We start from the raw sequence: 12,232 nt of genomic DNA on the forward strand, positions 1-12,232 counted from the left end.
TCCATAATCTTTGTCATCTTGGCTATACCTGGGGGAGCTGCAGATTAATAGTATCCTGTGCTATAACATTCAGTTCTTAATGTAGAGAGCTTATCAAATGTGCAGAATTGTACCACAGCTCTGATCGTCTGGCTAAGGGGATTAATGTGACCTAATGCAATGTGTTGGGACCAAACAGATTACAAAGAGCAGAAGAGGTTTAGAGGCTGAGTTGGGGGAGGAGGAATGTAAAACCCCTCAGGAAAGCAGTAATCATCTCAATTGGCAGCTTGTGAAGCTAATGTACTGTGAGCAGCAAAATGTGTTCTCTGGAATGGCAGGCTGTACTTGGTGGTGTGCTGTCAAAGAGGATGCTTGTTCTAGAGCTCCTGTTTAGAAGAAACAACCATAGTCAAGTAACAAATCTTGTCTTAGATTTCATCTTCTTAAACAAAGCCCATGAATACTTGAGGTGTTTAAAATGCACAGGTAGTGTTTCCAAGAGTTTGGTTAGCCTTACTAAGCTTACAGGGATGTTAAACACCAACTTGGTGCTACATAACTGTGGATATAATTAACTTCATTTGGTGAAGACAGTAAAAGCATACTCCATGTACGTTATGTAGCTGATAAATGCGTTTATGTAGAGACATTTCATTGACTTGCCAAATAATGGGTCATTAATGGCAAAGTTGACTTAAAATCTGATACCACACCTACACTGTTGGCAGGGAAGTGAACACAGGCTGTATTAGCTTGCTTGACATGTGCCAGCTAAACTGCACTAGATCAAGCTTGAGCATCACTGCCACATTCTGGTCATGTCTTAAGTGTCTGTAGACAAGCTGCTAGTTTAAACTACAGTCAGAGATGCTGTTCACATTCTTTCTTTTTTCCTTCCCCTGCTTCTTTAAGCATATTTGAAAATGGGGATCTTCTTAGCTATTTCTATTGCTATGTAACTGAAAAGTAAATGAGCATAAGTTGAAATTCCAAGAGATGTGTATGTCTGAAAAGGCTGTTACCAGATATGTGCAGTACTTTGCTGTGAAGAAATAATTGCATGAGGGGACTGCCAAAACTATATGGCCCTGTGTACTGGAGGTGCCCCTGGGGCTGGTAATGGGGGTCTATGAACTTATCAATCCAAACCCTCCACAACTGGCTCCAGGTCCCTCTGGAGTTCCCATTTTATGGCTTGAAGTCCCTTTGACTCCTTGCTTCATGCTTTAGTATTTTGTGAGTACTAGGGGAGAGGGAGGAGTGTGTGTGTGCCTGTCTGAGAGAAAAGTTAAAATCTGGTGTAGATGATACTCAGAGCTGTTTTATAATTATAAACCAACACCTTTTGTGCTCCATAGGTTGGTAAATGCATTGGGGATTTGTGTTGGTAATTTAACTGGCCTCTACAGTGCCAAGAGGTGTTTTCACTGCCAAATAGTGGAGTGCTTAATAGATCTATCCGATGGTATTAAGTAAATTTTATGGTTTAGTCAACTTTTTCCTGTATTTGGCTTTTAGGAGCAGGACAGCTGCTTGCCTTTTCAGGTGGTTTAGTTCACATGTGTAGTTTGAGCCTAGCAAATTTCTTTTTCCCCAAATTACTCATCAAGTTATTTTAAGAGTGACTTACTAATAAAACACCTATTTAGGTATTTACTAAACAAAACCAAGGCCATAAAGCATAATGCTGAAGAAGGTAACTCTGCTTTTTTTGATCAGCAGGATCCAGATGGGTGTATTACAGGGCTGTGTAAGTTGCTCCCACAGGATGTAAATTCTGGAAAAAAAGTTCCATGAAAAAACACCTCTGTCTTCCCTATTCCCAAAGCTCTGTATTCTCCCCCTATTTTAATAGTAAAGCTTTTCAATATCACTTACATTATTCTTTTTTGAGTGGATGTGGCTGACTTGAGATATGGAAAAGTTTTGTCTGAAGCTTTATTTAAGGAAATACAAAATAATTTGGAACTTTAACTAAAACTGATAGGGAAAGGAATTAGGGTTGTTTGTACAGATGGGGTTAGAATGGAAATATTTAATCTACATGTAGGTATTTCCAGAATACCTCATATGATTTGGTAACCTGATCCACCTTTTCCATGACAAAAGGGCATTTTGGGTGTCTTATCCAATTTAGAAACCTAGTCCTGAGTATTTTTCCACTTCTGCCTGGTGTAGACTAGTTCAACTCTATTGAATTCCATGAATTTTTATTGACTTGAAACTGACATAAAATGACAGAAGGATCAGGTTAAAGTAACTGCCAATAAGTCTGATAAGAATATTCAGATGTCATGGAGTATTTTGGTTTTGATTTGGAATTGCGTAACATCACTGAGGTCAGAGTTGCACCAGCACACAAGGTGTGTGTGAGATCAGGAAGTGGCCTTGTGCTCTCTCACCCAGCCTAGGTATCCGAGACTGGAGAGATGGACTGGCAAATGGGGAGGTCAGCTGGAGGATGGAATAGAATCATTACGGTTGGAAAAGTTCTTCAAGATAATTGTAACACTGACAAGTCCAGCATTAAACTATGTCCTTCAGTGCCACATCTACACAACTTTTAAATACCTTCAGGGATAGTGACTCCACCACTACCCTGGGCAGCCTGTTCCAATGCTTGTTAGCCCTTTCCTTTAATTTTTTCCTAATATCAAATCTAAACCTCCCCTGGCACAACTGGAAGCTATTTCCCTTTGTTCCCTTTGTTCTTATCATCTTTTACTGGAGGCAAAACACCCCCACTTCACTACCATCTTCTTTGTGGTGGTTGTAGGGTGGTAAGGTGTGCTCCCATACCCTGAGCCTCTTTTGTTCCAGGCTGGACAATCACAGCTTCCCCATCTGTTCCTCACAGGACTTGTGCTCCAGACACTTCTCCATCTCCGTTGCCATTCTCTGGACATGCTCCAGCACCTCAATTGTTTCTCCTGAATTGAGGGACCCAAAACTGAACTCAAGGTGTGGCCTCAGCAGTGCCGAGTACAGGGACATGGTCACTGCCCTGGTCCTGCTGGCCACACTGTTGCTGATCCAGGCCAGGATGCCATTGGCCTTCTTGGTCACCTGGGCACAGCTGGGTCATGTTCAGTCACTGCTGATCAGCTCCCCCAAGTTCTTTTCCACTTTGGGGCAGTTTCCCAGCTCCTGCCCCCAGCCTGTAGCACTGCCTGGGATTGTTGTGACCCAAGGGACAGAACCTGGCACTTGACCTTGTTGCAATTCATACAATTGGCCTTGGCCCATCAATCCAGCCTGTCCAGATCCCTCTGCAGGGCCTTCCTGCCCTCCAGCTGATCAATATTGTCACCCAACTTGGTGTCATCTGCAAATGGGCTTAGGGTGTACTCAATCCTCTCATCGAGATCATTGATAAAATGTTAAACAGAACTGGTTGAATAATAAAGTAAACCTGCGGTATCTTTTGAAAACGTCTCTAAATGTATTAGTGGTCTTTCTCCTCCTGGATGGTGATGACAGGAGACAGGGAAGCCTGCACTGTTAATCTGTAAACTGTCATAGTTGGAGAGGAAGCTCATTTGAATGTTCTCAATACAACACCACTGGTGTTACGCCAATTAGGAGAGGCTGGGTGAGGAAAACAAAGCTTTTGCAACCTTCATATTGAATTGGTCTCTTTTGCATCAACAATCAGCAAGTAGGTAAATGTGAAACTATTTTTAAAGCTACTTTTTTCTTCTGAAATAGTTTGGCATGGCTTCTGAAGCTTAGTTGTTGAATAAAGAAACTTCCCAGCAACTGCCCTTTGATTACTTCTAAATGTAGGTTACAGCTGTTCTTTTGGGAAAGGCACATAGCTCAGCATGTGAGAAACTGACACCTTTTTCTCTCCTTTTCAGAGTATCTCCTCTACAGAAGTCTGAAATAGTAGACATGGTCAAGAAACACGTCAATGCCATAACACTTGCCATTGGGGATGGTGCCAATGATGTAGGAATGATCCAGACAGCTCACGTTGGAGTGGGGATCAGTGGCAATGAGGGCATGCAGGCAACCAATTGCTCGGATTATGCCATTGCACAGGTCAGATGCGAGAATGAACAACTGCCGTGTCATCATGTCATCCGTGGAGTGCTCGATGGCTTCTTCTAGCCTTCAAGCTAGAAGCATGTCTGATTGTTTCCTTCTCTAGGCAGCTGTCTAGAACATATTTTGGATATATTTTGGGATTTGTTGTTATGATTTTGTATTCTTCAGGGCAAAGCTCCACCTCTCTTCAAAGTTTGTTTCCTCCTGACAGCTGTAAAATATCTTGGTTCTTCAGTAATTAGAGAGGAAGCACTTTCTGTGATGCTTGTGTTAATATGCTTTTAAGTAACTTTATCTGTCTTGATGCAAACTCTTCTCTTATTATGAGTAGGTTATTATAACCAGGAATATGAGAATTTGGCTGATTGGCAGTTCTTAATTTAAGGCTTCCCTCTGTTTTTTTTTTCCACCTCACCCCTGTGTTGCATCCAAGAATTGATCACAGTTGTAGAGAACTGGCCAGCATTTTCATTTTGCATATTTATTTTGAATATTATTTGGGTGAGTGGCTCCAAACTAGTCCATCAAATTCAGCACTGATTACCTAAAAAGTGGAGTTAAAAGCCTTTTTTTGTTTGATTGTTTTACTGAAGAAACTGTGATTTAAAATCAAGACTTTGAAAGAAACCTAAGAAAGGAAAGAGATGCTGCAGTTGCTTCTTCTGGATACTATTTACACCTGAGGTGCTCTGTGTATGTGTTTGATACTCACACAGGGCAAAACCAGATCGAGCTGACAGGGAGCAGAAACAGTCCCTTGTCTCCTCGGAGATGTCCTCCTTCAGTTGATGTTCCCTTCTGTCAGGGTGTAGGCAGATTTGTTCTACCAAGTGACATGAAATACTACCATCTTTTGATAGTTTCTAGTAGCAGGTGAGGTTTGAAAAGTCAGGGATAAGGCTGCTACATGCACAGATAACTCTTCATTGTGTTAACCCTGCTGAGAAGCAAAGTGGCAGTCTCATATTGCAGCTCTGTTCTGTGGTCTGGTGAAACACACTTGGTTTCAGGTTTGAATAACTGAGACCTTTCACCAAATTTATTGTGAGAATTTTAGGCAGTTTTACCAAGTTCTTCCATCATAAACAGTAGCATATTCCAAATGCATAGCCATATAGGAACTGCCTTAATCATTGTCTCTAGTATCTTGTAATGACTTCTACATTTAAAATTTCAGTGGATTATTTGCTGTATAGCTTAATGGAATGCTCTTTACTTGGACTTCCACAGATCATTTATTACTTCTACTTTAGTAGCTAAGTGTAAGCAGCAAGAGTTTTTGTCTGCAGAGGGCCCTACATACGTAATTTCTTTTATGCTGCAGTAGCATTAAATCTGGAGAATCAATTCCATTTTCATGTGTTGCTTTTGCATTAACAAAACCCCCTGTATTTCAATTTAGCATTAGAATGGGAAAGTTGCTCTTGGTTTAAATTCCAGTCAGTAAATTACTGACAATAACGATGAATCTTTTTAGTTTGATATGGAATAAAAGCTGGTGACACTAGCACAGAATTGCGGCTTTCAAAAATTAGTGAAACACCATGGAACGGTATTTTTTTATGATTGTGTAGAAGAGCTTTGTGCTGACTAGATTAGAAAACACATAAAGAAATCCCTCTAGTTAGGGAGACTAATACTGTGTGGTAGTAAGTGCTCTAAAAAAAAAAAAAAATTAGTGTTCAAAAGAAAAACTTGATCTCTGTGGAGTGTATTTCTTTCAGTGAAGACATATAACTCCCACTAAAGCATTACTGTATGTGCATGCCTTGAAGGCAGAGTATGTTCTTATTGAGTAATTTAAGATGACCACTATAATGTAGCATCTCATGTTCAAATGGTATTTCAAATGCAGTGGTGCCAGAAGTAGGCACTTACAGAAGAGAGAGTCTCTGTATAGGCTCATTCAGGATTCCAGGGAGAATCAAAGCATAAACCAAACAAAAATAAAAAGCCAACTTGTGTCTGACTCCACTCGAAATAGCTTCCACAGGTGCAAAGAGCATCTGTTTGAATCATCCTTTACCCTTGAAATGATATTGCACTAGTGACCCTTATTTAGAGAATTCCCAAATCAAATGACCTGTTTAGAGAGACAGTAATAGACTTGAATAACTTTTTTCTCAGTAAATAGCTTTATCATCTTAATCCAGAGAACATCTGGTGTCTAGGGAGTATTTCCTTTTTTTAACTAAGGATGCTTCTTTCTTAAACAGATGTTCTTATTTCAGTTTTCTTCTTTGGAAAAATTGGCTTGAATTGTGGATGCACTTTCACTGTCTTAAAAACCCCCAACATGCCATCACCTCATCCTTTAGTCAAGATAGAATCTGGAAGATAATCTCTGTATAATAAAAGTTGTGCTAGGGTTGATACAGAGACGACTGTAAAAACTTACACAGACTGTTTCACAGGTAGGCTGGCCAGATGGTCGTAATGGTCCCTGCTGATTTAAAGTTCTGTAAATACTGGAGTGTCCAAACAAGGGCAGTCTTGGTAGAGCCCCTGTCTGTACTGCTCTATGCCAGTAGCTGTGCATTTGCATGATTTCAGCATCAAAGCAAGTTTAATTCTTTGCCATGTCTTAATGGGACTCTTCACCAGTGTGAGCAGGCTCAGTGTGTTCTTAGGCTCCGAGTAACTTCCTTGCTGTGGTCTGCAGGGCACTAATTTTCATGAGAGCACAGACAAGAGCAATTAATGGTAGGATTTTTTGTTGCCTTGAGCTTCCAATAAGACCACATCCAAGATGGTCACTTGCTAGATTCAGCAGAGAGAAGTTCTCAGGGTGTGTCTGACTATTCTCTGCAAGAGCTTTGGGATGACTTGTAAGGACATTGTGGCAAGTTTCCCATCACCTTGGTTGTGTTTTGTTAGTGATTTTGATGAGGACGTTGTAGCTATCCTGCATATGAGGCTTTAGGGGTCTAATAGGTCAGCTACCCCCTTGGCAGTGTCCCAGTTTTAGCTCTAGCTCAAGTTAAGCAGAGAACCGTGAAGCCTGGTTCATTTTTGTTTTCTCTCCTTCTCTGCTGGTAAATCCTAACAAATCTGAGTTGCTGATGCATGGGAGAGAGGCTGTCCTTACAGGATTTGTGGTTCAGTGATTTCATTGCTGGAAAGCAAGGGAGCAGAGCTGCCTCATGACTGTCCTAAAACTCATTACTGTAGCTTTCAATTTCAAATAAGTTTAGGTTAAAATAAATGATCTAAAATCTAAACTTAGCAAGTCAAGCTTTTCCTGTCAAGTCACTTTGTGGAAAAGGAAGCAGAGCAAATGATTAACTTAGTGTCCAAGATCCCTCTAGGTACCCACACACTAAACAGTAAACACAATCATCACTTTGAGCTGTCTGTAACTGGGCAAAAGAGGAATGCTGCAGACCATAAAAAGGTTCACTAACAAAACCAAGACTAGAAAATATTGCATTTCCCAGTCTGGATTACAACACTGGCTCCATAAAAATCCGTTTTCAAAAGTTCTGAATTTGAGCTCCATCTGTGGTTCAAACTAGCATTAAAAGGTACACAGTTACACAAGATTCATTTACTTACCCTTTTTGGCAAATGCCCCTTGATTTATACAATATTTTATGTAACACATAATCACATACATTTTGTGGGCAGAAAATGTTAATGTAAGTATCTATTCTCTAGAAATGCATCTATTTTTCTACTTGTGTTCCTCTCATGTGTATTTTATTTCAGTTCAAGACAGTTTTAATTGTTCATTGTAAGATTGTTCATTTTACACAGGGAAAGGAGATTCTGAACCTTGTAAGCCCTCAAACATTTATTTTGCCATCATAATAGTAATAATAATTGAAGACTTTTTGCTGTTTAAAGCCACTTTTTAAAACCTTCGGAAGTTTTGCTACAAAAAAATTTCAGCTTAAACTATTTTAGGAGTTGTTTTTTTGCATATATCTTCTGCTAAGGTGTTTAAATATTGTACTTGGACAGCTTTCATAGCTGATTTGAGGACTTTTTTCTCTGAGGACAGGTGTTTACTTTAAGCCAATTTTTTAGCAATTCTTCATATATGTAAGTACCTCTTTTCTGTCTTTCAGTTTTCCTATTTGGAGAAGCTTTTGTTGGTCCACGGTGCTTGGAGTTACAATCGAGTTACCAAATGCATACTGTACTGCTTCTACAAAAACGTGGTTTTGTATATTATTGAGGTAAGAGTAACCAAATGGATGGGTCTTCCTGGTGCTTATTCCTTAAATTATCTCTTGCAAGTAGAAACGCTCACCCAAATAGATTGAGCTAAAAGGACTGACATTTTTTCCCCATGTTTAACAACTTAAATTTCAGTTTCCCCTCTTCAAATCAGTTAATTTGAATCTTCTAATGTTTTTAAAGGAAAACCAAAGGTTTTCAGTACTGTGAAGCTTTGGCTGTGAGATGTCAGAGACCAAGTACGTTCCTTCTGTGCCAATGTTCTTATTGAAAGCATCTTTGTATTCATAGAATCATTTCAATTAGTGCTTATATTTATAAGAACTTCAATTTGGGGTCTAAATTTAAATCAAAAGTTTTTTTTTAATGGAATTTAATAGGCAAGTAATAAACTGTGCACAACTGTAGCTGTTGCTTCCAAGTTACAAAGATCATAGCTTAGCTGGAACTGAAATTAGTTTGCCCTGTTTTTCAGAAAGAGATGGCATAATTTTGTAAATTACACTCATTTACAAAATGAATGATGTTATATGATTTAATAATTAGGATGCAACTGTATTTGCAATATAATTTGCTGGAAGATGTCAAGTAGTGAAACTGGATTTTAAAGAGGGCTGAATACTGTAATGACCATTGCATTTCATCAGGCTTAGATAGGAAGTTCTCATGCTGCAGAATATAGTCTTGAATGTAGGATATATCAGGAAGGGATTTTTATAGTGTACTGTTGTGTTGCCTACTTAGAAACACTCAAGGAACTTGAAGTCAGTGGTTTGATCAGTTGAGTATCAAGTGATCACTTGGTACAGCAATTACCCCTGTGTTCATCAGTGTTATTGATATATGTGCATATATATTAGATTTTCTATTTCTTTGTGCAGTTGAGAAGCCATGAATGAGGTTAACAGATAAGAAAATTACAAAATTTATAATTAGGCAAATAGTTATATCAATTACGGGAGATAGTGGGTGAGTAATATTTTGCTATTTAGTAAGTCAGACAATGGTCAGTATGATCAGTATACCTGACTTCTTCAGGGTTTGATCGTCTTCTATGTGTGATGTTAGAGAACAAATATTCTTCACTAACTTGTTCCACTTTTCCTATGCTATTTCTGAATTAGCTGTTGTCTGTTAAAATTTCAAGACACATTAGTCTACTGCAAGAGGGTTATCCTCTCCATCATGTTTTTAGTAAAGGTTTTTACATGCTGTTGGAAGTGACAACAATATGTGCAAAAGAAATATGAATAACTTTGTTTAAAAGAACTTTTCGAATGTGTTTTTTACTGAGCATGGCTGACAATTGCTGGGGTTTTCCCTGAATTTTCCAGAAAATGCTTAACAACTTCATGATTGCCTTCTAGGATTCTTTTCTCTATTTTAAAATTAGTTTTGGAAGTTCTATTTCTAGTTTATTATAGCACCATGTGTCTTTTCTTCTTTTACTATAGTCTGACAAATAAATTAAGTTCTGCATCAAATGTTGTATGGCAAAACTATGCCTTCCCATTTGAGCAGCTATGCAAGGGGTTGAATACAAGTGAAGCTCTCTGGGCCTTCCATCCTGAGGTAGCTTAATTATTTTGCCATAGGGTGGAATTCTATTAGCCAGATACCTCTATATGGTACGTAAAATCCAAGTCTGCTTTGAGAATTTGAGGTCAGAGATTCTGTCCTCTGTCTTAGTCTGTGTTCAGTTCTTTCTGCATACTATCCTGAGCCAAATGAGCTTTTGCTCTCCTCATGTCCGTGACTGAGGGTGAGTCAGTTCCATCCAACACCTGAGCACTAAAAAATGTCCTACAAGATGTAGCCCTGCACCTCAGTTACCTCTCTGTGCTTGTGCTGCATAGAAGTTGGGAGCAAGTTTAAGGCTTTAAGGGAGATGAAGTGACAGAAATAATTTTGTAGTCCTGCAGCAGTGGGAAGAGCTCAGTATGGTTTTCCCTGATGAGTTTGCTTTACTAGCAGCCTTAAGGAATGTCCCCTCCAAAACTTTATAAAAATAGCCAAATTGCCTGGAAACCCAAGAGACACCAGTTTTGGTATCCTAGGGATACAGGGTAGAGAGAAGAGCTCTTTAATTCCCTCCTTAGCTCTACACAAAGAAAGAGAGGTTGTTTTGTGTATGTGCTGTGAGGCTTGGCAGTGCTGATCAGTTTGTGGTACAGAATGATGTTCATGAAAGAGGTGCTCCACGAGGGAATAAATCCTTCAACTTGAGAAAATGGTAGTTAAGTGCCCAGCACTTCTGCACTGTTGCTTGTGCATATGGTATGTTCCTGATTGTTTCCTAGTGCTCTGGACAAGTTTCATATTTACCTGTACTTTCTGCTTGGATATGTGGTGTACAGGGAATATTCTTTTTGCATCGTAATGAAACGGGGATTTGAACTTGAGCTACTTTCTAAGTATCTTCTGAAGGATTGTAGTGAGTAAATATACAGTTGAATGAAAAAGCACATCATGAATATGACTGCCAGTTATACCTTTGTTACTGTATCTGTTTTATTTCAATAAAGTTTTAACACCTGAGGAATAGATATAGTAAGCCTTATATGAATGGCTTTTGCAGCAATGAGGCACTGGGGCTATCATAACTTTTATTCCCTGATACTTTGAACATACCAGAGTGAAGGAAGAAGTGGTGGTCCAGCTTGGCACACAGAACATCTGGACACAACTTGCAGAGGCATGCAAGTTAAGGCATTTAGATTAAACTTAAACAACTTTCTTCTCAATGTTTGAGAAGAGCATATTGCTGTCTTTTTTCCTGGCCTCCCAATGCTGGTATATGAAAACCCCTCATACACTAGAAGTTCGTCTTGATATCAGTTGTGTACCTGGAGGATCCGAAGTATTGCATCTCTGAAACATTAAATTTTATCAGCTTTTTTTCAGGTTCTTGGTTAAAATACAGAATTTGGGGTTTTGTATGAAGTATACTCAAGTAATTGGAATTATGGGCTTTACTCATGAGAGGTGCTGTGGGGTTAAGGCTGGTGCTTACCTTTCTGCAATAGCTGATTCTTTGTGGAGAGATGGGGGCCCAGGAACTGTTTTCAGTTGCTTTGATGACTAAGATGTGTGCCCATATTGAGACAGCTCCATGCAGCTAGAGAGGTGGTATAGCAGAAGGCAGGCCTTGGGCTTTAGTGATTGCAGGGGAAATGGAGATGAGAGTGTATTTTACCTCTCTCAGGAAAAGACCCTCCTAATATTTTTCAAGAGGTGAATTTTAAGTCAAAGTAGTAAAGGAGATTAAATCTGAAAAGATTTTGTTTTGCCTTAACAGTGTGAAACTCCATGTTCCTTTTCTCTCTTTGGCCTGGTCTCTCCTTTGCCGTTTCTTCATTGCTGTCCTGCCATTCTCTTGATTTCTGCCCTTGATTTTTGAAAATATGAAGCTCAGTGAAGTATAAATAAAAAGCACAAAGAGAAGCAGGTCCTGGACATTCAAGTCCTTTTGGTGTGATTCTTAGCCTGATTCCTGAACACTTGTATATCACTGTTCCCAGTGTGCTTCAGGGTATAAAGCTGAGGCTCTCTTGCTTAGGAACTCACTTACCAAGAGGGGTGCACAGTCTAGCCTAGAGGTGGCCGATAGATTAATTGCTGCTTCTTCCCCACTCTTGACTGTCCTTGCTGGGTCTGTCCTAGTAGTGGCAAGGGAATCTACATTGAAAGCTATGAAGATGGCTGCAGGGATGAAATGCAAATATCAAGCTCTCTCTTTGGTGTCCATTCCTGTATTTCCCATGTCTGGATGCACTAGCAGTGTGCACTAAATCCATTCCTAAGGAAAGCCAACCATTCAGCAGCATCCCAAGACAGAAGATCAGTGACAGGGTTTTGGCTTTTAAAGATTTGACAGACAAGTACCTGGGCATACTTACAAAATACCATTTCATTCAATTACTTAGGTAGTTGGCTTCAAAATGAGCAGTTAAACAGAAGATATGTTTCACATCTGTTGAGCAGATATATTTAACTGGAGATGATATAAAGTTGTCCT

The 12,232-nt window shown here is 39.4% G+C and overlaps 1 protein-coding gene across 6 annotated transcripts in view; it reads left to right on the forward strand.

The window, feature by feature from the left end:
* Positions 1 to 12,232, forward strand: part of ATP8A2 (ATPase phospholipid transporting 8A2) — a 314,444-nt gene that overhangs the window by 161,768 nt on the left and 140,444 nt on the right. For all 6 annotated transcript variants that reach the window (XM_085062609.1, XM_085062619.1, XM_085062628.1 and 3 more), the window contains 2 exons: positions 3,843 to 4,026; positions 8,103 to 8,213. In XM_085062609.1, the coding sequence (XP_084918735.1) occupies positions 3,843 to 4,026; positions 8,103 to 8,213 (295 nt within the window). The remainder of the gene's footprint in view (positions 1 to 3,842; positions 4,027 to 8,102; positions 8,214 to 12,232) is intronic.

This window comes from Lichenostomus cassidix, chromosome 1 (assembly GCF_008360975.1).
Source record: "Lichenostomus cassidix isolate B80296 chromosome 1, HeHo_3.0, whole genome shotgun sequence".
Classification (NCBI taxonomy): Eukaryota; Metazoa; Chordata; class Aves; order Passeriformes; family Meliphagidae; genus Lichenostomus; species Lichenostomus cassidix.